The sequence below is a fragment of the Oratosquilla oratoria genome, chromosome 12 (genome assembly GCF_046742065.1).
Source record: "Oratosquilla oratoria isolate Oo_2021 chromosome 12, ASM4674206v1, whole genome shotgun sequence".
Taxonomy (NCBI): Eukaryota; Metazoa; Arthropoda; class Malacostraca; order Stomatopoda; family Squillidae; genus Oratosquilla; species Oratosquilla oratoria.
Genome location: NC_134788.1, coordinates 31583431 through 31611418, shown reverse-complemented (window position 1 = coordinate 31611418; position 27988 = coordinate 31583431). Strand labels below are relative to the sequence as shown.

At 39.7% G+C, this 27988-nt stretch overlaps 3 protein-coding genes across 4 annotated transcripts; all 3 read right to left on the bottom strand.

Annotated features, from left to right (window-relative positions):
• Positions 1-1598: 1598 nt before the first annotated feature.
• LOC143031229 (uncharacterized) lies at positions 1599-7969 on the bottom strand. Its single transcript, XM_076194805.1, has 2 exons — positions 7625-7969; positions 1599-3186 (listed from the first exon to the last, which is right to left on the bottom strand). The coding sequence occupies exon 2, from the start codon at positions 3078-3080 to the stop codon at positions 1599-1601; it is 1482 nt and encodes a 493-aa protein (XP_076050920.1). The 5' UTR covers positions 3081-3186; positions 7625-7969.
• Positions 7970-11840: 3871 nt separating this feature from the next.
• On the bottom strand, positions 11841-27178 carry LOC143031236 (uncharacterized). The gene is made up of 2 exons (XM_076194817.1): positions 27038-27178; positions 11841-13855 (listed from the first exon to the last, which is right to left on the bottom strand). The coding sequence occupies exon 2, from the start codon at positions 13751-13753 to the stop codon at positions 12440-12442; it is 1314 nt and encodes a 437-aa protein (XP_076050932.1). The 5' UTR covers positions 13754-13855; positions 27038-27178; the 3' UTR covers positions 11841-12439.
• LOC143031245 (uncharacterized) lies at positions 19673-27343 on the bottom strand. Of its 2 annotated transcripts, none has more exons than XM_076194832.1 (2): positions 27195-27343; positions 19673-21670 (listed from the first exon to the last, which is right to left on the bottom strand). In XM_076194832.1, the coding sequence occupies exon 2, from the start codon at positions 21582-21584 to the stop codon at positions 20607-20609; it is 978 nt and encodes a 325-aa protein (XP_076050947.1). In that variant the 5' UTR covers positions 21585-21670; positions 27195-27343; the 3' UTR covers positions 19673-20606. The 2 variants fall into 2 exon arrangements, with proteins under 2 accessions (XP_076050947.1, XP_076050946.1); XM_076194831.1 differs by having other exon boundaries at positions 19674-21670; positions 27113-27238.
• Positions 27344-27988: the final 645 nt, after the last annotated feature.

Sequence of the window (27988 nt, the reverse complement as noted above, 5' to 3'; positions counted from 1 at the left end):
TTTGGTATTCCTGATGTCATTGTTTCGGATAATGCTGCTTATTTTGTTTCTGCTGATATCAAAGAGTTTTATGAAAGGAATGGAATAAAACTGATCAATCCAGCTCCCTTTCACCCAGCATCTAATGGATTAGCAGAGAGATATGTTAAAAGTTTTAAACAGGGAATGCTAAAATATCACAGTGGATCAATTAACACAAGAGTTAGTAGGTTTCTGTATAACAATAGGAGAACCATTCATTCAGGTACAAAAGAAAGCCCTACAGAAATTATGTTTCACAGAAAATTTAAATCTCCTCTGGACATATGTAAAACGACCAAAACAAAGGAGGAAGAAAGTGTGCTAGTTAACAAGAAGAATGCTCTTGATTGTGTAGAAAGCAGATTTGAAGTTGGGCAAGCAGTTTTTGCAAAAAACTATTCTAGAGGTGAACCTTGGTTACCAGGCATTATTATTGAGGTTACAGGTGTCAGAAACTATGTTGTAAAAGTGTTAACCGAAAGTGGAGATTTAATTTGGCGTAGACATTGTGATCAATTGAAAGCTAGGTATAATACTATTGAAAATGGAAAATCACCAGTTTCTGCATCTTCTCTGTTTAATTATCAAGTTGAAAATTCACTTATTAAACCAACTATTAGCAGTAATGTTGGAAACAAGGAAATTGTAAATGACTGTGTTGGCAGTGATACTATTTTGCAACCTGCAGGTGCCACTGAAGTACTTCCTAATCATAACATTGACAATCTGTTAATGAACCTTATGTTCCTACTGAGCCTCTATTGAGGAGGTCAAATAGGTCAGTGAAACCTAGTAAAAGGTTTATAGAAACCATGTAATATTTTATTTTGTGTAAACCCATCAAAAATAAGAGGGGAGGAATATGTAGTGTATTCACATTAAAGAAATGTTTAGGTTAATAGCGACATGCGCCTTCTGTTTCTGTTTTGTTCAATGTTGAATTCGCGCGCTTCCCGGAGCGCCATAATGTAAACAGAGTGTGAAATACACAAAGTGCCGGAAGCCAATGTTTCCTTCAACCCTTCCGTGTAACCATGGAGAACAGGGAAACTAATTGGCACCTAAGGAAAAGCCAATACATAACAATGTGCAAACACTATACAAGATTTTAAGATAAAACTTAATGCAGAGAGATACAAAGACGGGTCACCACGAGCATAGCTCCCCTCCCATATATTACAACTAGGTAAATACAATTAAAACACCCAACATTTACAACTGACAGTATATGTGTGTGATGACTCAGCCACCAAACAGGTCTACAACAGTGGATCAATACTTAATAAGTGAAAATACCATCATACAGACAAGTTAAATCATTCAGGTCACACTAGAGAGACCTCTCACCAGCATGGGTCCTCACAATATATTAGATCAACCTTTCATGAGTCAATACAAGACATTTGAAAAAGTCCTTCATAAGAAAGCTGAAAAGACTTCATTTCTGTATGGGTCACCACGTGATGTGAGAAAGCTGCATTGCACAAGTAAGTCACACTTCAAAGGTTTCTTTCCAGTGTGGGTTAACACATGATCTTTGAGATGACTCTTGTGAAAGTTGCATCACACACGTTACACTACAAAGACTTCTGTTCAGTGTGGGTCACCTTGTGTCGTTTGAGATTATACTTTTGTGAGAAAGCTGCACAACACAGGTTACACTTGAAAGGCTTTTCTCCAGCGTGGGTCATCATGTGTCGTTTGAGAGCACTCTGTAATAAGAAAGCTGCATCGCACACACTACATTTGAAGGGCCTCTCTCCTGTGTGGGTCATCATGTGAGATTTGAGACCACTCTTTGCTGAGAAAGCTGCATCGCAGAGGTTACACTGGAAAGGCTTTTCTCCTGTGTGGGTACGCATGTGAGATTTGAGACTACTCTTTCCTGAGAAAGCTGCATCACATAGGTCACACTGGAAAGGCTTCTCTCCAGTGTGGGTCATAATGTGACATCTGAGTTGACTCTTTTGTGAGAAACTGGCATCACACAGATTACACTGGAAAGGTTTCTCTCCAGTGTGGGTCATCATGTGAGGTTTCAGATTACCCTTTTCTGAGAAAGCTGCATTGCACAGGTTACACTGGAAAGGCTTTTCTCCTGTGTGGGTACGCTTGTGAGATTTGAGATCACCTTTTCTTGAGAAAGTTGCATCACACACATCACACAGGAAAGGCTTCTCTCCAGTGTGGATCATAAAATGACGTTTGAGTTTACTCTTTCCTGAGAAAGCTGCATCACACTGGTCACACTGGAAAGGCTTCTCTCCTGTGTGGGTCATCATGTGAGATTTGAGACTACTCTTTGCTGAGAAAGCTGCATCGCATAGGTTACACTGGAAAGGCTTTTCTCCTGTGTGGGTACGCATGTGAGATTTGAGACTACTCTTTGCTGAGAAAGCTGCATCACACAGGTCACACTGGAAAGGCTTCTCTCCAGTGTGGGTCATCATGTGATATTTGTGATCATTTTTTTGTGAGAAAGCCGCACCACACAGGTCACACTTGAAAGGCTTCTCTCCAGTGTGGGTCATAATGTGACATCTGAGTTGACTCTTTTGTGAGAAACTGGCATCACACAGATTACACTGGAAAGGTTTCTCTCCAGTGTGGGTCATCATGTGAGGTTTCAGATTACTCTTTTTTGAGAAAGCTGCATTGCACAGGTTACACTGGAAAGGTTTTTCTCCTGTGTGGGTACGCATGTGAGATTTGAGATCACCTTTTCTTGAGAAAATTGCATCACACACATCACATAGGAAAGGCTTCTCTCCAGAGTGGATCATTAAATGACGTTTGAGCTTACTCTTTGCTGAGAAAGCTGCATCACACAGGTCACACTGGAAAGGCTTCTCTCCTGTGTGGGTCATCATGTGAGGTTTGAGACAACTCTTTGCTGAGAAAGCTGCATCACATAGGTTACACTGAAAAGGCTTTTCTCCTGTGTGGGTCCTCATGTGATATTTTAGAGTATCTTTTCGTGAGAAAGCTGCATCACACAGGTCACTTTGGAAAGGTTTCTCTTCAGTGTGGGTCATCACGTGATATTTAAGATGACTCATGAGATAAGCATGCCAAAAATGCTACACCAGATTCTTTTAATTATATGATGAATATAGAAAATCTCCTGATACCTTTTCTAATGAAATGTTTATATCTACCCTTGTTCTGAAAGAAAATAATAAATCTAACTTAATGGGAGCATAAGTGTAACACAAGCCTTTTGAGGGGTTTCATGTGATGTCACAGGTCATGTACCCACTGTGGGGTTGGCCACATTGGATGTCTTGCATGAGTTACATAGGGATACTGGGAATAAAATTCGGAGTTTATCTGAAAAATGGGGATCTGCTGGAATAACAGAAGGGTACACATTTCTCATTTTATCGTTCACCTGCTGAGACTAAAAGATGAATTGCAGCTGTGAAGAGGGAAGCATGGGACCTCATTGTATATCAGGTTAGTATTATATTTCTTAGAAAACAAAGTTTGTCAAAAATAAAAATTAATATGAATCATTAACCTCCGAAAATGGACTTAGAAAGTTATAGTGGAGGGAACCTGGTTTACAAACTATATTTTGCTGGTAACTCTTAAGATAATGTTTGAAATGTCATGGTATGTTATATACTTTACTAATATTTCATATTTAGCATTTGTAGGGATATCTATCGATATCATATCAACTGCTCAGCTGTTTATTTGACCAGAGATGTTTGGGTTGTACCGAATTTAGGACAAAACCCCAGTGGACAAAACCCCAGCTGATCTAATTTTGACACAACTTTGGTAATATATGGAAAATATATGGGATTTTCAACCAAGGTTAAAATAATTAAAAAGTAACTTAGTAGTATCTCTTCTGGTTAATTTGGAGTGAATTCACACCTTCTACCTTAGTGTAATGAGATTTGCATACCAGTATTTTATGCAAGAACACAGAAATTCAGTCAAATAATAAATAAATTAGGATGTCCCAATGCATACATACATACAGTATACTAAGGCTTTTTTCCCCCCTTACCAGGGGTTTGAATGAAGCAAGGCAAATTAAACATTCACCCATTTCAAAGTGCAGTTTTAAAAGGAAAATAATAGAATCACCCTCCTTGATTAACAAATTAGCACCTCCTAGATGATGGGTCATCCCTGCAATATATCTCATGGGTCAGAATGCAGTGTCGCAGACACAGCACTGCATCCACAGCAAGGCAGTCATTAAATCGGCGACCCCCCATATCTAAAGGTGAAGGCGGGGAGAAATCCTGCCTCGGGCAAAGCATTAGATGTTACACTGAGTCCTCATCCCCCATCCCCGTCCAATCTCATGCATCACAACATTTTCCATATACAACCATGCCATTCACCCCTGTCTTCTCTACTCTCCCGCCCCTTCCTCAACTGACATTCCCTCTTCCCCAAAGGATCACAGTCTGTGATTGAAATATATGGAATAATAAAAATGAGGATTAAAAAGAAAAAAAAAAATTTCTTTTGAATAAATAGCACAGTGGTCCAGTTTTTTGATATGACATATCAGATAAATTTACATATAAGTCTCATTTTAAGTCATCTTGCTTAGGTGCTGGGGTTTCAATCTACTAAATGAATAATATGCTTCCAAACACCATTGCAATTCCTGTACAGAAGTTTCAGATTCCATGGTCTTGGCATGAATTCTTACACGGTTAGTTGAAGTTAGATTTGGACATTACCCACTGATCTAGAAGTAATGTGTCTATTTCAACAGGGTCCAGTTGCTGGGGACCATTGTTTCTTGATTCCGTTTTCCTGAATGTGAAAATTTTGTTCCATCCTTTGATGTCAATACCTTAAATGTCCTGTCACCCCCTTCCAAGTCACCTTTGTTTACATTCCACACTTTTGGAGGGAAAAACAGGAGGGAAGTGACGCATATGCAGGGATCAGGGACCTGTTTTGGAATTATTTATTTTTGATATTTGGAAACATAGTTTTGTGGCTCAAAGTAGGTCACTTAAAATCATCTAGTCCCTCAGGAGTTTTCTCTGAGTGAAATGGAATTCCATAGCCATGGGATGCACCATCCTCTAGTGGCTAGCAGGGCTATGAATGGCCTGCATTACCACAGAATTTTCTAACAGTCTGTGATGTTGGTGGTTGTACAAACCCAAGAAGATTCCAAGTTCTTGGTTATCAAAGGTGAGTTACAAAGACAGTGAGGAGTTCTACAGGAGACCTTTTGGTCTTCTAGGTCAGATGCGAATATCATAATAATAAATTAATAGATAAAAACTATAATAATGAATGGGACCCGGATGACATATATAAACCTGCTTGGCAATCTTAAATAATAAAACAAACATAAATGAGTAAATAATAATAAATTAGCATATGCCTAATAATAATGAGACCTGGCCAAAACAGACGTTTTTCTGATGCAAAAACAAATATATAAAATAACTACAAAGTAATGTCGTAACCCCATTAGTAAATTTCAATCAAGAAACCCACTTTGAGTATCTCCACCAGTTGTAAATAGATTCCTATAGGATTAGTTCTTTTAGTGACTGTGATCCTCCACAGGAATACAGAGTAGAGGAGCAAAATGGCATGTCTTATATCCCGCTTAAAAGATTCTGGTTTTCCAACCATGGATACGGACTTCATCTGTTGCATCTAATGCTTTGCGGGGCATACACTTCCGCTTCACCCTTTTTCATTTTGTGGATGCCCTAGATGGTAATGCAGACCGTGACCATTGTCCATGAGAGATATATTGAAATTGAAATTTGGTTAATCATTAGGTTCTCTGAAGTTCTTTTAAAAAGTTGAGTCCATAGTGAGGTTTGAATTGAATATAATTTTTGAATATGCTGCCCACTGTGAACATTCCTTGGATAGTGCTTTTTGGAAGACAGCGGAATTTTGGTGTGTTCTGTATCACCTCCATGCTCCTTCTGGGATGTTCTTGGGATCCTGGTAGTGCATACAGCTCTACCTGTTTACAGTCCCCAATATACATCATTCACACATCTCAGGATAACACCTCTGAGAAGTTTATACTTCACATATTGATGTTAGGTGAGCAGTGTCTCAACTCGGACATTTGTTGAGCTAATTAACACCTGCCTCAATTTGGATACTTAACTCCAGCAGGGCAGGTATTTTTAAACCCCAGTAATATTAAGCATATTTGTCAATGAGAGAAAAAAAAAAAAAAAAAATGTTACCCTTGTATTCACACCTCATTAAAGTGTCACTATGGTGGGTGTGAATTCATCCCCAAGCTAACAAGAAGAGGTATTGCTAAGTTACATTTTACTGGTATTAAACTGAGTTGAAAAATGCCATATATTTTTCATATAGTACTAAAGTTGTCAATCTAAATCTGCTGGGGTTTTATAATGCTGGCTTTTTGTCCTACCTCTGCCGGGGTTTTGTCCGTTTGGAGCATTGGGGTTTTGTTCACTGGGTTTTTGTCTGTGCAACAGGATATACCAATACATGTATTTATAAGCCTAAATAATCCAATTTCTCACTTAAAACTCACTTCAGATGAAATTAGTTATGATGAAGTCATGGTACATTATGCTACATTACTCATTATACTAAGTTTAATTACAATATTTGAGTACATTAGATTACATTATTGTGCACAAACTTTACTATTTTTATCAAAATATTCAATTGCCAATATGATATGGTTGATGTATTTACAGTACCTAGTTGTATTTTACGGGATGAGAGCTATGCTCGTAGTGACCTGTTTTTGTATCTCTGCTCATCCAGTTTATTCTTAAAATTGTGTGTCTGTGTGGAGGGGGGGGAGATCACAGTTCTTAGACAGGGTTCTTGCAGCCTTGCAAGATTTTGGTGGTCCATAAGTACAACCCTCAAGGTCCTAAGATCCTACAGAGAAGTCATGTACAAAGTTAGGTTAGGTTAGGATATGTAGCAAAATCTACCTTTGCTGGGTAGGTCTAAAAATGGACAAATATTGAGTAATAATTTCAGCATGCCCTCATAAGAGACATCATTCACACAAACAAAACACTACTCTTAACCATACATATTATAAAAAATTAAAGTAGCCTTTACATGGTCACACTTTCAAAATAAGCTGTATCAAATTGATATATGAGAAGACTTCCAATAAATATATAATCCCATGTCTTTTTATAAAAAAAAATTTAAAACAAGTCAAACTTATATTTGTACAGCCCTGCATATACTGAAAACATTACATAGTGACGTGTCCTACACTATTTATTGCTAAGACCACTGTCATCGTAAGTCCTCTTGATCCTATTTTCCATAATTTGGTCAATACTTCCTGAAGCTCCAATATCGCACCTATGCGCCTCGTTGTTTTCTATCATTTTTTTTCTGAATTAAGCCATTACTTAGGCCAGGATGGCTTGTGTGTAGAACAAAATGCCTATGTGAACCATCTCCCATACCTTGCGAGTGTGTGCCTGGTTATGCTACTTTCTTTTTCTACGCCTAACAACCTGGATTTATTAGCATCCTGTTACCTCTCACTAGTCTCAATCACAATGAAACACTTATTATCATTATAAATAAGTTGTGGCCACTAAGTAGCTAAACATAACAAGGTAAATACCAGCGATGCGGGGAAAGCTGCACGATCAATATGGCAGACAAACAACAAATTTCACTGTTAACCAAAATTAAATATGGGAAGGGAACAGACAACTCGTATGAAAGAAGAGGCTTAATGGAAGAAGAAAGAAATGGAATTTTGAGGAAATACTAAAGATGGTGGAGTTGCGCAGAAAAAATGGGGTAGTTTATATTAATCAGGAAATAGTGTAGCAAAAGAGTAGTTGAATAAACGCTGCAGATGGACGACGTGAGAGACAGTGTATAATGTGTACGATAGCATAATTGGAAATAAATATTCGTTAATTTTTCATAGAGGACCAATACACACACCAATCAAGGATGTCATAAGTCATCGTTTGCGAGATTTGCAAGAATCCTATATTTATCAAAACAGAAAATCACTTTTTTTTTATTTTGCGGTCACCCTCCCCCCAACTCCCCTAACCTCAGGATTGGTGGGAACACGAGTAACATTCCGCACAAATACCACCACAAGCCTTTAAATAAGAACATGAAATGTTTTTTTTTTTTTTTTACATCCTGGTGTGATATATAGGTAACTTCTAGTCAATCGATCCTAATCTCACAGTGGGACTCCAGTCTAGCTGCGTCGATCACCGACAGAAGTCTTCTAAGTGTAATCTCTCACAGCCGTAGTACTGGTTAGAGTCACGGTTGGAGTAGATTGTTCAAATGAAATCAAATCAGCCATCCTGAGTCCACTGCTGAACAAAGGAGTCCTTCATAGCATTCCGTGATTCACACGACCGCATCAATATCTGCCACGTCACTCCTGCAAACTTTTCAATCTCGTCTCTCCACCTGTCTGGTCTCCCTTCCCCACGCTTCCCATCTCGGGGCGTCCATTCAATAACACACTTGCTCCATCGCTCATCAGTCGTTCGCACTAACTTACCTGCCCAATTCCACTTCCTGTCTTTTAACGCCTCCATAATATTTTTCACTCTAGTCTGCTCTCTCATCCAACTTGCTCTCTTTCGGTCTCAGAGTTATTCCCATAATTGATCTCTCCAGTCTCCTCTGTGGAGTCCTTAGCTTTGTTTCCATCGCCTTCGTCTGTTTCCAAGTCACACACCCATGTATTGTCGCTGGCATAATGCATTGATGGTAAAAAAAAATCGTTTCAGATATACAGGTAGAAAGCCTCTCACAATTTTATTATACTGTGGCGAAAGAGCATGAATGAATGTTGCATAGTGCGTCTGGATGGTTAGTATGGACGTGACGTGATTTGTAACGTGTGATTGATGCGTGATTCGGAGAGGAAGCAAGGGGTATGCGTGTGGGGGGGGGGCACCAGGGGGCGTCCCGGCGTCGCCCGCCATAACCCGCATAGCAGCAGTGCAAACCTAGGCGTGGTGTTAAACATAAGTGTGAATCCTCCTGTTCGTTAGTCAGAATAAAGTGACTGTACTGAATGGGAAAGTCAGCATTGAGGAGGGGCGTCCTGACGTCTGCCAAGTCGAAGGTCCAGGAGTCGTGGCGACTCCCGAAGGTGAGGTGCAAGTCTGCAGTGCGTCAGATCGCGGTGGTGGGGTCGGTGGTTCGCAATCGTTGTTGTTGTTGGTGTCTGCAGGCCGGCGCTGTTGCTGTGGTGGTGGTTTTGTCCTTGACGTTGCCAAGGACGGATCGCACGGAAACTGATAGGCGCAGAATCCACATCTGACGGAGAATGTCGATACTCCTGGTTCCGTTGGCTGCGGGTAGGAGGCAGGTGATGGACAGCATCTCGACGTATGCTGTGTTGTTGGGAGAGTTGGAGCGGTGGTGGGGGCGATGGCAACGGGGACGGATCCATGGTCCTCTTTCGAGTCACCAGTGTAGCGACGATGCACGTAAAACTGAACTGATTTTACATGCGGGGAGGAGCTGATATATATACCGCATGGGTAGTCACCCGTGTTGCATAATTACATAATTGCACCACGGGTCAAGCAGGGTTGCACTATCATAGGCAGGTGTGTGTGGCTGCCGCGTCAGGTCTAGCCGCGTGAGCAACATAAGGCGCGTTTCGTGCCAAGTGGTTTGTATAGGTCCATGCAAAAGTAGTGTCTAGATCAGTGGTTCTTAACCTGTGGGGAATTCCCCACTGGTGGGGAATGGTGGAGTTGCCAAGTGGGGAATGACTGGTCGGACAGAAGAACCACTTTTTTTTTATCGATGTATTTTTGTTTCTGTTTGTTTCTGGTGTCTTCTTGTTGTCACCGATGTTGTGATGGGAAATGGAGAGTTGGCTCACTAAAAAGTGGGGAATTGGAGAAAAAAGGTTAAGAACCCCTGGTCTAGATATTTTTCCAATAGTCTACAGTCCTCCTCGTTGAAGAACTTTGGTGACATCACACAACCCTGACGTACACCACATTCACCTCGGACCACTCTCTATTTCTAATCCCAACACATGTCACACTTATTATTTTATTATACCTATGTATTTATTTTGTTTATTTGTGACTTATATTATTGTAATCTATATTAATTTATTTTTTATCTATTTATCATTATTATATTTTTCGTAACCGACCTAGTTATGGACCAAAAGGTCTCCTGTCGGCATGCTCCGCCTCCGCCTTTGTAAAGTGACACTCCGGCCTTTCCTTACGTTGTAAGTATAGATCTTCATTTTCTTCATGCAGTTTAATGTCCAAGACTTGGCTGTGTTTGGACAGTGCTTACTCACATTCGGTGGTACACTGTCCGTAAGGACACGAGACTGTGGTTGGACCTTTAGGAGACGATGACCCAACAGGAACGCCCGGTTTTATTTTGGTTGTACTATTCATGGCTGTTATGAAGGGGCTCTGGCAGTAATCTCACCTCCCTGCTAACCGGTTTCTGGTGAGATATTTCCCTGGTGTCACCTTTTTCATCATATTTTGTTAAGCCCTATGTATCTATAGTTTGCCCAATGGTCCACGCCATCATTATGACGGTACCCCATATATTTATGAGGAATTTCCCTGTTCGCCATCAGGGACGTACCATTTAGCAGTGGGCCCTGCGACTGTGTGTGTTAGCTGCTTTTTGTCTCACCTTTCTTACAAAACCTGTTCGATATGGGTGACCCTGCAGAGATTTCCTCTCTATCGACATGGCTTTTGTAGTCATTAAGATTCTCAAGCCTATCCACCACGTCAAGGTGTCAACTCTCGGATGTTTGTTGAGTTATATTTATTTAGTGAAAACAGCCACTTCAAAAGATTTGTAAATAATTTGCGTGAATATTTGTTTGCTGGCAAGCAGAATTTGCGTGAGGTAATGTGTAGTGCTCTCGGCGATTTTTCATTGCAAGGAAAATGACGACTGAGATTTGGTTTGCGGGTCGTACCTGTACACCCAGGACTCGTCGCCAGTGATTATGGCATTCATGAAGGTGAAGATTTGGCCATGAAGAGAGTGGCGGCGAAATTCGTGCCGAATCTGCTGACGGCGGAGCAAAAGCAGCTTCGTGTTCAAGTCTCACAGGACATGCTGGACTCCACAAACAGTGACCCCGACTTCATGAATGCCATCATCACTGGTGACGAGTCCTGGGTGTACAGGTACGACCCGGAAACCAAATCCCAGTCGTCATTTTCCTTGTAATGAAAATCGCCGAGAGCACTACACATTACCTCACGCAAATGCTGCTTGCCAGCAGGAAACAATTCACGCATGCACATGAAGGTTCAAGGTCGGCTCATGCAGGCGCGCTTGATTTAAATCCATCAGGTTTTTTGCAAAATAATAGAAAAAAGTCGGATACTTTTCTGGCAGACCTCGTACTACAAAACGTAAATTACAACCTACCCTAACCTAGCCCCTCCTCTACTACAAATTCCAACTACTGGGCCTTCTGATTAGAGGTCCTCCTGAGTATAGGGCGATTTCACATAAAACATCAGCTTCAACAGAACAAGAGAAGACATCACAACTTGACCTAACAGGAAGGTTCTGTCTCAGGAGTTACAAGATGAGAACAAGCACATTCAAAACTACTGCTTGACACCACGAAGTTCTTCTTGGCAGAAATAATAACAAAACAAATCCATTCAGCAAACACGTTGGATTCATTATATGCTAACAATGAACAATTCACTATATGGGATATGGTATCACTCTGGGAAAGACTCCATTATAATGTATGAGTTGTGTCTCAAAGGATAAAATAAACACGGCTGAATATGTTACCATAGATATATTTACAGTAACAAATTACGACAACGGCTTGTACTCCAAACAATGCTATGGTAAACAGAACAGTGTCTGTCATGATGTCCAGATGTCTATATCCAGAAGTTACACCATTCTCTAATATTCTCGTTGGTGTTTCATAATTACATAAACATTCATGCATTTAACAGAACATTTAATCTTCAATCATGAACATGGAAAAATGCAATTATACAATAGGCCAATGAAAGGTCACTCCACTGCACAACTAAAATAACTAACATTTTCAATTGACAATACTGTATAGGTGTGTGATGACTCATGAACCAAACAGGTCTATATCAGTGGATCAATACTTAATAGTTGAAATTACCATCACACAGATAAGTTAAATCATTCAGAGCCTCTCAGCAGTATGGGTCATCACAATATATGAGATCAACCTTTCATGAGGAAGTGTTAGTACAAGACATTTGAAAAAGTCCATCATGAAAAAGCTGAAAAGGCTTCATTTCTGTGTGGGTCACTATGTAATGTGAGAAAGCTGCTTTGCACAAGTCACTCTTCAAAGGTTTCTTTCCAGTGTGGGTTAACACATGATCTTTGAGATGACTCTTAAGAAAGTTGCATCACACACGCTACATTAAAGAGACTTCTGTCCAGTGTGGGTCACCTTATGTCGTTTGAGATTACTGTTTTGTGAGAAAGCTGCACAACACAGGTCACACTTGAAAGGCTTCTCTCCAGTGTGAGTCCTCATGTGATATATGAGAGTACCCTTGTGTGAGAAAGCTGCATTACACATGTCACACTTGAACCGCTTCTCTCCTGTGTGGGTCATCCTGTGATAGTTAAGTTGACTCTTTTGTGAGAAAGCTGCATGACATAGATCACATTGGAAAGGCTTTTCTCCAGTATGTGTCATCTTGTGTTGTTTGAGATAACTCTTTTGTGAGAAAGCTGCATCACACAGGTCACACTTGAAAGGCTTCTCTCCAGTATGGTTCATCATGTGATATTTGAGACCTCTCTTTTGAGAGAAAGCTGCATCACACAAGTCACACTTGAAAGGCTTCTCTCCAGTGTGGGTCATCATGTGTCGTTTGAGATAATTTTTTACTAAGAAAGTTGCATCACACAGATCACAATTGAAGGGCCTTTCTCCAGAGTGGCTCATCATGTGATATTTGAGACCACTATGTCCTGAGTAAGCAGCATCGCATAGATCACATTGGAAAGGCTTTTTTCCAGTGTGGGTTATCAAGTGATATTTGAGATTAGTCTTTTCTGAATAAGCTGCATCACATTGGTTACACTTAAAAGGCTTCTCTCCAGTGTGGGTCATTATATGGTACGTAAGAGTATCTTTTCGTGCGAAAGCTGCATCACACATGTCACATTTGAAAGGCTTTTCTCCAGTGTGGGTCATTATGTGATGTTTGAGAGCATTCTTTACTGAGAAAGCTGCATCACACAAGTCACACTTGAAAGGCTTCTCTCCCGTGTGTATCATCATATGTCGTTTGAGGTGAAATTTTTTTGAGAAAGCTGCACCACACAGGTCACACTTGAAGGGTTTCTCTGCAGTATGGGTCATCATGTGATATTTGAGACCACTATGTCCGGAGTAAGCTGCATTGCACAGGTTACACTTGAAAGGCTTCCCTCCGGTGTGGATCATCACGTGTTGTTTGAGATTACCCTTCACTGAGAAAGCTGCATTACACAGGTCACACTTGAAAGGCTTCTCTCCAGTGTGGGTCATCACGTGAGATTTGAGGGCCCTCTTTTGTGAGAAAGCTGCATCACACAAGTCACATTTGAAAGGCTTCTCTCCAGTGTGGGTCATCAAGTGATATTTGAGAGCCCTCTTTCGTGAGAAAACTGCATCACATTGGTCACATTGGAAAGGCTTCTCTTCAGTGTGGGTCATCACGTGATATTTAAGATGACTCATGATATAAGTATGCCAAAATGCTGAACCAGACTCTTTTTATATGATGAATATACAGATTCTCTGAATACCTTTTCCAATGAAATGTTGATATCTGCCCTTGTTCTGAAAGAAAATAATAAATTCAACATCTACCTTGTTGGGAGCATGTAATAAGTGTAACACGAGCGTGTGGACAGGTTTCTTGTGATGTCACAGGTCACGTGCCCACTGTGGGGTCATCCATATTGGACATCTTGCATGAGTTACAAACATAGGGATACTTGGAAAAGAATTTGGAGTTTATCAGAAAAGTGGGGATCCACTATAATAACAGAAGTGTTTACACCTCTCATTTTATTGTTTCCCTGCTAAGACTAAGAGGAGAGATAGATTGCAGCTGAGATGAGGGAAGGATGGGTGCTCATTTCATATCAGGTTGGTATTTCATTTCTTAGGTGACATAATTTGTCAAAAATGAAAATTAATATAAATCTTAAACCTCCAAAAATGAACATACAATGCAAGTTATGTTGGAAGGAACCTGGTTTACACACTATATTTTGCTGGTAACTCTTACAATAATGATATATGATATTTTATCTACTTTACTACTATTTCATATTTAGCATTTGTAGGAATATCTATCAATATGAAATCAAAGGCTCAGCTGTCTATGTGCCAAGAGATGGTCGGGTTGTACTAATATATGTATTCAAAAAACCTAAATAGTCCGATTTCTCACTTAAAACTCAATTCAGGTGAAGTTAATTTAGATGAGATTATGGTACATTATGTTAGATTATGCAACAGACTATGTTACATTATGATATTGGAGTACAGTACATTGGATTATGTTATGCTGTACACACCTTACTATTTTTACCAGAATATTAAATTGCTAATATGATGCAATGGTTATGTATTTACCTACCTAGTTTTATTATACGGGAAGGGGAACTATGCGCATAGTAACCCGTCTTTGTATTTTACAGCATCTAGTTTGTTTTTAAATTCTTGTATAGTTTTTGCACACATTATTGTTTTATCCAATTAGTTCCAGACATCCATGACTCTGGAAACTTATATATTTTTTCAGATCTCTTTTATAACTATCCTTTTTGTGTTTCTTCTCATGTCCCCCTGTTTTTCTTTTATCCCACTTTTATAAGTCTTCTCAGTCAAGGACTTCCATAAATGGCCAATAGATCTCTTTCTCTTCTTTGTTCCACAGTGTGCGTGTGTGTGTGTTTGTGTGTGGGTCTGTGTGTGAAGGGGGGGAGAGATCACAGCTCTCAGACAGGGTTCTTGCAGCCTTGCAATATTTTGGTGGTCCAAAAGTATAACCCCCCAGGGTCCTAAGATCCTATAGATAAGTCATGTACAAGGTTAGGTTAGGATATGTAGCAAAATCTACCTTTGCTGGGTAGGTCTAAAAATGGACAAATATTGCATAGGTTGAGTATTTTAGCATACCATCAGAATAGGCATCATTAACACAAACAAAGCACTACTCTTAACCATACATAGTATAAAAATATTAAATACTAAATGTAGCCCTCATACTTTCAAAGCAGTATTAAATCAATGTTTGAGAAGACTTCCAATAAATATGTACTGTAGTCACATGTATTTCAATTAATTTTTTAAAACAAGTCAAAACTTAAATTCATACAATCCTGCATATAATGAAAGCATAACATGGTAACGTGTCCTACACAATTTATTGCTAAAACCACTGCCATTTTGACAGTCCTTTTGATCCTATTTTCTATAAATTGGTCAATACTTCCTGAAGCTCCGATATCTCACCTATGCACCTCTCATCTTATTTTCTTATTTTTCTGAACTAAAGCCACTATTCAAGCCAGCATGGCTGGTGTACAGAACAAAATGCCTATGTGAACTATCTCCCATACCTGAGTATGCTACTTTCTTTTTCTCACTGGTCTCAGTAACAATGAAACACTTGTCATTATTATATTTAAGTTGTGGCCACTAAGTAGCTAAACACAATGTAAATACTAACAATGCGGGGAAAGCCACACGATCAATATGGCAGACAAACAACAAATTTCACTATTAACTAAGATGAAGTATGGGAAGGGAACAAACAACTCTTATAAAAGAAAACGCTTAAAGGAAAAAGAAAGAAGTAGAAGGTTGAGGAAATACTAAAAATTATGGAGTTGCGCAGAAAAAATGGGGTAGTTTGAATTAATCAGGAAATAATATAGCAAAAGAGTGGCTGAATAAATGCTGCAAAGAGATAGACGACATGAGAGACAGAAAATGTATAATGTAGGGTGCAATAGCATAGTTGGAAATAAATCTTTGTCAATTTTTCACAGAGGACCAATACACACACACACACACACACCAATCCAGGATGCCATAAGTCAACGTTTGAGAGATTTGCGAGAAAAACAGAAAATCACTTCTTTTTCATTTTTCGGTCAACCCCCACCCCCAACTCCTCTAACCTCATGGTTGGTGGGAACACTAGTAACATTCCCCACAAATACCACCACAAGCCTTAAAAAAAATATGTATATATATATATAATATATATATATAATATATATATATATATATATGAAATGTTGATTTTTGACATTCTGGTGTGAGATATAGATAACTTCTAGTCAGTCTATCCTAATCTCTCACAACCTACACTTAGGTTAGATTCACGGTTGGAGTAGGTTGTTGAGTTATATTTATTCAGTAAAAACGGCCACTTCAAAGGAGTTATAAGTAATTTGCGTGAATATTTGTGTCCCGTAGCAACCTTACTCATAAATCAACATAATATTCAATTTCTTCGGTTTTGGTGAGTGACACTATTTCTAGAACATTTTGACATATAGTATATTACTTGCTAACATTTTAGTAGCATGAAAATATTCAGATATATTGAGGCATTAACCATAATACAGTAAGGTTATAGAACAAATAGGAAAAAGAAGAAAAATGGACAACTGAACAAATATGAAAATTATGAAAATGCAGAAAATAGAAAAAACAACAGCAGATTGGTAATGTAAAAATTTACAAAGAAATAAAAAGCCACATGAGTGGATGAATAAACATTACAGACAAAAAGGCATGGGGGGGTATGTGGTGTTGGAATATGACAAAGGGTTCAATAGCACAGATAACTGGATATATATATATATTTCTAAGGTCTACACCCACCCAATAATCAAGGATGATAGATATCAATGTGTGAATCATGGGAGTCCTTTATTGATTTTTACAGCAAATAATTTTATTTTCATTTCTCTGGGACTACACTTGCCCCCCCCCCATGTAAACACACAATACATATTTCCCCCACTACTCCTGAAAACCAGATTGAATAACGAATGATTGCATAGCGAACTTCATTTTTAATAGGACTTAATTTAATGGGGAGAGTAGCTTTGGCCTAACCTATATTGAAAGATATAACACTTGTCCATGACATCCAAATATAGGTAGTGTTATAGACGCATTATTTATATATTTTTTTATACAGTGGTTCATATAGTGGGAGGGAGCAGCAGGTTTGAAGCTGGAAATGGTGGTTTGCCTTGCCTTTCTTTTCTTGGCCTTGAATATATCTCTGTAGACCTTGAATGCTTGCTCCACATTATAGGCAACTGCTCCACTTCGTGCTAGGTTTGGGTTCCTTTCCCTTATTTTTTTGATGATTGCATCTAGGCCAGGAAACACCTCACAATGTGGTGTGATGTCAAGGCCTCGTTGGGGCTTCATCATCATCGCCATGGAGAGCTCGTTCTTGTTCCAACTCCATTATATCTTCATTGATGAATGGCTTATCATGGGACTGTAGCAGTTCATTCACATCATCCACCGTCCTGGAGCCAGCCATATGTGAGAGCCTGATGATGTCCTTACGAATGGGTGCCACATCACTAAATCCAATGAAGTCGTCAGCTGGCTTGACCACTCAGGCTTGTTTCTTCCAGCAGCCATTCATTGTTTTTTCTGTCACCTTCCATACTGTATTGATATTGTCAATGACATTGATATTATGATTGACCTAGATCTGCTTGACTGTGGGCTTGTCTGGGCTGTCAATCATGTTAATCAGCTGACTCATTGTGCGATACTGGTAAAGCGTCTTGAAAGTGGCAATCACACCTTGGTCCATGGGCTGGATGAGTGCTGTCATTTTTTTTTTTGGGGGGGGGGGGGGCAGAAATATCATCTCTATGTTGTCTGTCCAATCTTCCATGGTTTTTGAGTGGCTTGGGGCATTGTCAACCAGCAGGAGGAAATGGTTGGCAATGTTTCTTTTGGCAGCATAGTCACGCAGTGCAGGGGACAAATAATTAACAATATAATGCTGGTTCATAGAAGACATCATCCAGGCCTTCTTGTGAGATTTATATATCACTGGAAGATATTCTTTCACATAGCCCTTAAGTACTCTTGGATTTCCACAGCGATAGATTAGTAAAGGATTCACCTTCAGGTCGCCAGCTGCATTATCGCCCAGCACCAGGGTTAATCTGTCTTTGGATGGATGCTTTAAATCCTGGCGTTGTTTTTTGAATGACATTTTCTTCCAAAACAGACCTGTCTCGTTGTTGTTAACCTGTTTGGTACTGTAGCCACACTCTTCAATGTATTCTTTCAGTGTTGGTATGAATGCTGCTGCGGCAGGCTCGTCAGAACTTGCTGCCTCACCAGTAATCTTAATGTTGTGTAGGGCCGGTCAGGCTTCCATTATTGGTTCCCTCTGCCTTGTCAGTACCTTTGCCATCAATGTAGAAGCTGTTTTTCCAACTTTCTTTACACTGTTTCCTTGTTTGATTACACTGGTCAATTTTTTTTTATCCCAAAAACTAAAGTAGGTGAATTTAATGGTGTTTAGTATGTGAAATTCAAATACGTTTCCAGAAATTGTCTATCAGGCATGGTTTCTGTGATATAGTTTAATTTTGTAACAAATGTATGTCTTTAATTAATATATCAGGGTGATATTACTAATGTACTGACCTTTTAAATGTATCAATATTAGCTTCCCGGCTATATTTGGCTTCTGGAACGTCTCTTCTAAATGTTCAACAGCAAAGAAGGGCTCCACTTTCCTTAGTACAGAGTTTTCATATTCAAAATGACCTGGTGCAACTTCTCACCGTGTTTGTTAATTGACTGTATCAAGTGAAAGTCTAAGAAGTGGATTTATAGGCTCATATTGTATCCCAAGTTTTTGTAGTTAGTCTATGCAAAATTTCTTGAAAGATAGCTATATAGCTTTTTCAACATCAGTAAGCACTTCATCGAACTTTTGATCTGACATCAGCTCCCTAATCTGTAGTCCTACAAAAGTACCCTCTTTGATTTTGGTGTCATTGTGGGAAATATATTTCTCAAATATTTAAATCTCTCCCCAGTTTTATCCATACCTTTGACAAGCTTCATTAACTTTAGCTTGATATAGAAAGGCAGATAATTTTTCTCAGGATCAACAAGTGGAGTACCAATAACATTCTTCTCTCATGGAACCAAATATCTCTTTAGCTACATTTTCTTTATATAGTGATTTTTCTTCTGTCCCTCTCACAAAGCAACAAAAACTTTGTGTGACCATCTGCACTCCAAGTAAAAATGTCACTACCTATGGTCAACACATTCATTCCATTTCAATTCCTCATACTATATTCGTTATTATTTTTGTTGTTGTTATTATTATTTGCAATCAAAGCTTCATATTTTGATATGTTTCCTTCATATTTATTGCATGAGACAGAGGAACAGAGGTAAATTTATTTCCATTAGTAGGACTGCCTTCAAGTCTACTTTGGAAGAGTCAATAAACAAGTGCCACTCAATTGTGACTAGAGGTCCTTCTGAGCATAGGACAGACCCCCTTGAATTACTCAGATAATCAGGTAGAGACGATTGCCCTCTGCCAAATACACATTAATGTCACAACATTACTTCATAAACTTCACTTAAAGCATCAATTTCAACAGAACAAGGGAAGACAAGAAGTTTCTGTCTCAGGAGTTACGAGATGAGAACAAGCACATGCAAAACTACTGCTTGACACTACGAAGAAGCTCTTCTTGACAGAAATAATAATAAATCAGTTCAGCAAACACATTGGATTTATTATAAGTCAACAATGAACAATTCACTATATGGCATCTGATATCACTCTGGGGAAGAATTCATTAAAATGTGAGTTGTGTCTCAAAGAATAAAATAAACATTGCTGAATATGTTACCGAGGATATATTTACAGTAACACAAATTACAACAATGGCTTGCACTCCAAACAATGTTAAGGTAAACAGAACAGTATCCTTCATGATGTGCAGATATCTATATCCACCAGTTACACCATTCTCTAATAATCTCGTTGGTATTTCGTAATTACATAAACATTCATGCATTTAACAGAACATTTAATCTTTAGTTAAGAACAAGGACAATTGCAATTACACAATAGGCCAATCAAAGATCACTCAGCTCCACAACTAAAACAACTAACATTTACAATTGACAATATACGTGTGTGATGACTCATGAACCAAACAGGTCTATAATAGGGGATCAATACTTAATAGCCAAAAATCCCATCATACAGATAAGTTCAATCATTCAGGTCACATTAGAGAGGCCTCTCACCAGTATGGGCCATCACAATATATGAGATCAACCTTTCATGAGGAAGTGTCAGTACAAGACATTTGAAAAAGTCCTTCATGAAAAAGCTGAAAAGGCTTCATTTCTGTGTGGGTCACCACGTAATGTGAGAAAGCTGCTTTGCACAAGTCACACTCCAAAGGTTTCTTTCCAGTGTGGGTTAACACATGATCTTTGAGATGACTCTTGAGAAAGTTGCATCACACACGTTACATTAGAGAGACTTTTGTTCAGTGTGGGTCACCTTGTGTCGTTTGAGATTACTGTTTTGTGAGAAAGCTTTAGAACACAGGTCACACTTGAAAGGCTTCTCTCCAGTGTGAGTCATCATGTGATATTTGAGAGTACCCTTGTGTGAGAAAGCTGCATTACACATGTCACACTTCAACCATTTCTCTCCTGTGTGGGTCATCCTGTGATGTTTGAGTTGACTCTTTTGTGAGAAAGCTGCATGACATAGATCACATTGGAAAGGCTTTTCTCCAGTGTGTATCATCATGTGTTGTTTGAGATGACTCTTTTGTGAGAAACCTGCATCACACAGGTCACACTTGAAAGGCTTCTCTCCAGTGTGGTTCATCATGTGATATTTGAGACCTTTCTTTTGAGAGAAAGCTGCATCACACAAGTCACACTTGAAAGGCTTCTCTCCAGTGTGGGTCATCATGTGTCGTTTGAGGTCATTTTTTACTAAGAAAGTTGCATCACACAGATCACAATTGAAGGGCCTCTCTCCAGTGTGGATCATCATGTGATATTTGAGACCATCCTTTCCTGAGTAAGCTGCATCACATAGATCACACTGGAAAGGCTTTTTTCCAGTATGGGTTGTCAAGTGATATTTAAGACCACCCTTTTCTGAGTAAGCTGCATCACACTGGTCACACTTGAAAGGCTTCTCTCCCGTGTGGGTCATCATGTGTCGTTTGAGGTGATATTTTTTTGAGAAACCTGCACCACACTGGTCACACTTGAAAGGCTTCTCTCCGGTGTGGGTCATCATGTGATATTTGAGGACCCTCTTTTGTGAGAAAGCTGCATCGCACAAGTCACATTTGAAAGCCTTCTCTCCAGTGTGGGTCATCAAGTGATATTTGAGAGCCCTCTTTTGTGAGAAAACTGCATCACATTGGTCACATTGGAAAGGCTTCTTTTCAGTGTGGGTCAAGACGTGATATTCAAGATGACTCATGGTATAAGTATGCCAAAAATGCTACACCAGGATATACAGAATCTCTGGATACCTTTTCCAATGAAACGTTGATATCTGCCCTTGTTCTGAAAGAAAATAATAAATTCAACATCTACCTTGTTGGGAGCATGTAATAATTGTAACACGAGCATGTTGACAGGTTTCTTGTGATGTCACTGGTCACGTGCCCAATGTGGGGTTATTGGACATTTTGCATGAGTTACAAACATAGGGATACTTGGAAAAGAATTTGGAGTTTATCAGAAAAGTGGGGATCCATTATAATAACAGAAGTGTTTACACCTCTCATTTTATTGTTTCCCTGCTGAGACTAAGAGGAGAGATGGATTGCAGCTGTGATGAGGGAAGGATGGGTGCTCCTTTCATATCAGGTTGGTATTTCATTTCTTAGGTGACATAATTTGTCAAAAATAAAAATTAATATAAATATTAAACCTCCAAAAATGAACTTACAATGCAAGTTATATTGGAGGGAACCTGGTTTACACACTATATTTTGCTGGTAACTCTTACAACATTGTTTGAAATATGATATTTTATGTACTGTCTGGGGTATTGGCTGCATGTTATTGTGGCAGAGTAGCATGCAGTTGATACGGACCAGAGCCACACATCATTTTGTCTGTGATAGAGGAAAACTCTGTACATGGAGAAATGATGACACTTTTATACTACAACTGTCCCTCCGTTATGCTGTCCCCCAACCTCTTGTTACTGTCCTGTACCATTTCTCTGAATATTCATTTCCTTTGTTTGCATACCTACCCTGTGGTGGGGGCAAAAGAATACTGCCACCAAGTATTTCCACTCGAGTAGTAAAAGGCGACAAAAAAGGGACGTGGGATGGGATTAGGAGTCCTACTACCTGTAGCCCCAAAAGAGGATATCCCTAAAAAAAGAAAGAAAAGGCATAAGAGGGTCTGTAAGCTTTCCAACCAGTTCCCTAAGGTTTGGGTCTTTTAATATGCATGGATGTGGTACAGATGCGAGTAGAAGGGATGAGATAGGCAGTATGTTTGTGAGAAGAAAGATGGATGTACTGGCTCTGAGTGAAACTAAAATGAAAGGAAAGGGCAACTGTGAGTCTGGGAGTGTAGCTGGGAGGTACTCAGGAGTGAAGAGGGGACGAGGGAGAGAAGGGGTGGCTATACTAGTAAGTGAAGAGATAGGTAAGCGGGTAGTGGAGTGGAAGGTGTCATCAAGGTTGATGTGGATGAAGGTGAAGCTGGGAAAGGAGATGTGGGTTTTTGTAAGTGCGTATGGGCCTGGTAGTGAATAGAGCGTAAAGGAAAGGGAGGCTTTTTAGGTGGATATAAATGAGTGCATAGAAGGATTAGGGAGAAATGTCAATGTAGTTGTATTGGGAGACCTAAATGCTAGGGTAGGAAATGAACCAATTGACGGAGTGATTGGGAAGTATGGAGAATTGATGGTGGAGATGTGTCTTGAAAGAGAGTTGATGATAGCAAATAGTGTTTAAGAAAAAGGTCAAGCAAAAGTACACATGGGAGAGGGTGGTGGATGGAAGGGTGGCAGATAGAGCGTTAATGGACTATATAGTGGTGACCAGGAGTATGGTAGGAAGAGTTAAAGATGTACATGTTCTAAGGGGAGAGAGTGGGGGATCATTTCCTGATGGAAGGTAAATTGAGAGTGGAGAATAGGTGGAGAAAGAGGAAAAGGGGAGAAGGTAGGGAGGTACTTAGAGTGAACTGCTTAAATGAGGAAAAAAAGGAGAATGAGTATAAGAAGAAGTTGAGAAAGGAGTGGGAGAGAGTAAAGGATAGAGTAGAACTAGGAGTGGAGGAGGAATGGGGATGGTTCAAGGAGGGAGTCATAAGGTGTGCAAAGATGGTGTGTGGAACAAGGAGGGTGGGAGGAAATAGAAGGAAGGGTAGTGAGTGGTTGGATGAGGGAGCAAAGAAGGGTGTTAGAGAGAAGAAGCAGGCATTCATAGATTGGCTACAAATTAGGACGAGGGAATCATATGAGAGGTACAAAGTAAAGAGAAAGGAAGTTAAGCATAAGATAAAGGAAGCAAAGAGGAGAGCAGATGTGAAATGGGGAAAGAGTATGACAGAAAGTTTTGAAAGTAATAAAAAGATGTTTTGGAAGGAAATTAAAAGAGGAAGAGGAGGCGATTCAAGTAGAGAAGAAAATGTAAAAGGTGCAGATGGAGAGATGATAATGGAAGAGAAGGCAGTGAGAGGAAGGTGGGCAGAGTATTTTAGGGAGTTGCTAAATGTGAAGGAGGATAGGGAGGGAAAGGTAGTTGCAGTGGGAAGCGCTAAGAAAATGAGAGTGATGAGTGAGGAAAATGGAGGAGAAATAGGGAAGGATGAAGTGAAAGTAGCCGTTAAGATGATGAGAGCAGGTAAGGCACCTGGGTTGGATGGATGCCATGCAGAATGTCAGAAGAAAGGAGGTACAGTTATGGTGGACTGGCTGGTGAGGTTATTCAATGTTTGTTTAAGAGAGGGTAGAGTGCCGTAAGACTGGAGGAGTGCCTGTATAATTCCGCTTTACAAAGGAAAGGGGGACAAGTGTGAGTGTAGTAGTTACAGAGGGATCAGCTTGTTGAGTGTAGTTGGGAAGGCTTATGGGAGGGTCTTGATTGAGAGGATTAGGAGAGGAACAGAGGGAGTAATTGGTGAGGAGCAGTGTGGTTCTAGGACAGGTAGGGGATGTGTAGATCAGATTTTTGTGGTAAGGCAGATATATGAGAAAGCTATAGGAAAAGGTAAGGATGTCTTTTGGGCTTTTATGGATCTGGAAAAGGCTTACGACAGGGTAGACAGGAAGGCACTGTGGGAGGTACTGCAGATATATGGGATAGGAGGAAAGCTGTTAAGAGCAGTCAAGAGTTTTTATGAGAGTTGTAGAGCTTGCGTTAGGATTAGAAATGGAGAGAGTGAATGGTTTGAGGTAAAGGTGGGACTTCTTCAGGGATGTGTTATGTCGACCTGGCTGTTCAATCTTTACATGGATGGGGTGGTGCGAGAGGTGAATGCAAGGGTAGTGGGTCAGGGGTTGGAGATGATTATAGAAAATGGAGAAAAGTGGGAGGTGAGCCAGCTGTTGTTTGCTGACAACACTGCGCTTGTAGCAGGATCAGAGGAGGGATTGAGGAAGTCAGTGACAGAATTTGAGAAGGTGTGTGAAAGAAGGAAGCTGAAGATAAATGTGGGCAAAAGTAAGGTGATGTGTACAAGGAGAGAGAGTGACAGTAGGCTGGAAGTGAGCATTAAGGGTGAGAAACTGGAGGAAGTGGATAGTTTTAGATACTTGGGTGCGGATGTGGCAGGAAAGAGAGGAGTGGGGGTGGAGGTAGAATGTAGATTGGGAGAAGCGAGTAAATGCCTTGGTGGATTAAAAAGTGTAATGAGAAATAGACATCTGGGAATGGATGCTAAGAGGAGGTTATATGAAAGAGTGATTGTGCCAACAGCACTGTACGGGGCAGAAACATGGAACATGAGAGAGGAAGAGGGAAGGAGTTTGAATGTGTTTGAGATGAAATGTCTGAGAAGTATGATAGGGGTTACTAGGCTAGATAGAGTGAGAAATGAGGAGGTGAGGAGGAGAACAGAGGTGGAAAGGGAGCTGGGAGATAGGGTTGATGAAAGAGTATTAGGATGGTTTGGACACATGGAAAGAATGAGTGAAGAAAGATTAGTAAAAGAAGTGTGGAGGGCGGAGGTGGAAGGAGTGAATATGAGGGGATGTCCTAGGATGAGATGGATGGATGGGGTGAAAGGGGCTTTACAAAAGTGAGGAATGTCTGTGGAGGAAGGATGGGAGAGGACAGAAGATAGGGGTGAATGGAGAAGGGTTGTGTATAGATGAGGCTGTGATGCATGAGGGGGAGTGGGTGGGGGGTGAGGAAGGATTTATGAAAAAGTTTGACGCAGCCTGAGGGAATTTCTCCCCGTCTTCTCCTTTTCTGCATGAGGGGACAGAGAGGGGGGGGTCGTTGAATTTTATGAAGCGGCCTTGCTGTGGATGTGCTGTGTCTTGCAACACTGCTTCTGACCCAGGGCAGTGGACAGGATGCAGGGATGACCCGTCATCCAGGAGGTGCCAAGATAGGAGGGAGGGAGGGGGTGGAGTGATTTCTATGCCTTTTTCTTTTTGGCTACCCCCCGTGTAAGAGGGAAAAAGCCTTTGGTATATATATGTACTATTATCTTAAATTTAGCATTTGTAGCAATATCTGTCAATGTGAAATCAACTGCTCAGCTGTCAATGTGCCGAGGGATGGTTGGGTTGTACTAATATATGTATCTTTAAAACCTAAATAATCCAATTTCTCACTTAAAACTCAATTCAGGTGAAGTTAGTTTAGATGAGGTTATGGTACATTATGTTAGATTATAAAAAAGACTATGTTACATTATGATATTGGAGTACATTAGATTACATTATGCTGTACAAACCTTACTATTTTTACCAGAATATTCAATTGCCAATATGATGTAATGGTTATGTATTTACCTACCTAGTTGTATTATATGGGAAGGGGAACTATGGTCATAGTAACCTGTCTTTCTATCTTGCAGCATCTAGTTTGTTTTTAAATTCTTGTATGGTGTCTGCACACATTACTGTTTCATCCAATTAGTTGCAGACATCCACAACTCTGTGTGGAAAACAATTTCTTTTTTGGATCTCTTCTATAACTATCCTTTTTGAGTTTCTTCTCATGTCCCCCTGTTTTTCTTTTATCCCATTTTTATAAGTCTTCTCTGTCTAGGACTTCCATGCCTTTCATGATTCCGTAAATGGCCAATAGATCTCTTTCTCTTCTTTGTTCCACAGTGTGTGTGTGTGTGTGTGTGTGTGTGTGTGTGTGTGTGTGTGTGTGTGTGTGTGTGTGTGTGTGTGTGTGTGTGTTTGTATTTACCTAGTTGTATTTTACAGGAAGGGGAGCTATGCTCCTGATGTCCCGTCTTCATATCTCATTTTATTTAAACTGTTTTTAAATTCATGTATTGTTTTTGCACACACCACTTTCTCATCTAACCTGTTCCAACTGTCTATGATTTGTGTGTGTGTGTGTGTGTGTGTGTGTGTGTGTGTGGAGGGGGGGGGAGATCACAGCTCTCAGACAAGGTTCTTGCAGCCTTGCAAGATTTTGGTGGTCCACAAGTACAACCCCCAAGGTCCTAAGATCCTATAGATAAGTCATGTACAAGGTTAGGTTAGGATAGGATATGTAACAAAATCTACCTTGGCTGGGTAGGCCTAAAAATGGACAAATATTGCATAGGTTGAGTATTTTAGCATACCATCAGAATAGGCATCATTAACACAAACAAAGCACTACTCTTAACCATACATATTATAAAAATATTTTTCTGAAATAATGTCAAGATTTAAGCCAGGATGGCTTGTGTACAGAACAAAATGCCTATGTGAACCATCTCCCATACCTTGCGAGAGTGTGCCTGGGTATGCTACTTTCTTTTTCTACGCCTAATAACCTGGATTTACGAGCATCCTGTTACCTCTCACTAGTCTCAGTCACGATGAAACACTTATCATTCTATTTGAGTTGTGGCCACTAAGTAGCTAAACACAAATACTAACGATGCGGGGAAAGCCACACGATCAATATGGCAGACAAACATCAAATTTCACTATTAACCAAAATGAAGTATGGGAAGTGAACAAACAACTCGTATGAAAGAAAACGCTTAAAGAAATAGGAGGTCGAACAAATACAAAAAATGATGGAGTTGCGTAAGAAAAATGGGATAGTGTAAATTAATTAGGATATAATGTAGCAAGAGTGGCTGAATAAATGCTGCAAAGAGATAGACGAAATGAGAAACAAAGATCAGTGTTTATTGTAGGGTACAATAGCACAGTTGGAAATAAATGTTTGCCAAATTTTCACAGAGGACCAATACACGCACACCAATAAAGGATGTCATAAGTCAACGTTTGAGAGATTTGCGAGAATCCTATAATCATTTCATCAGGAAACCAATTGTTTTTAATTTTTACTCTACTAACCTCAGGGTTGGTTGGAACACGAGCAATATTCCGCAAGAATACCACCACAAACCTTTGGTTAAAAAAATAATAATAATAATAATAAATGTTGATTTTTGACATTCTGATATGAGATATAGATAACTTCTAATCAATCGATCCTAATCTCTCACAACCTACATTTAGGTTAGATTCACGGTTCGAGTAGGTTGTTGAGTTATATCTATTAAGTGAAAACACCCACTTCAAATGAATTATAAGTAATTTGCGTGAAAATTTGTGCCCCGTAGCAACCTTACTCATAAATCAACATAATATTCAATTTCTTGGGTTATGGGGATTGACACTATTTCTAAAACATTTTGATATAAAGTATATTACTTGTT

Bases quoted from the DNA above. Each gene is read 5' to 3' on its own strand.
- LOC143031229 (XM_076194805.1), bottom strand. From the start codon at position 3,080: ATGAGTCATCTTAAATATCACGTGATGACCCACACTGAAGAGAAACCT.
- LOC143031236 (XM_076194817.1), bottom strand. From the start codon at position 13,753: ATGAGTCATCTTAAATATCACGTGATGACCCACACTGAAGAGAAGCCT.
- LOC143031245 (XM_076194832.1), bottom strand. From the start codon at position 21,584: ATGAGTCATCTTGAATATCACGTCTTGACCCACACTGAAAAGAAGCCT.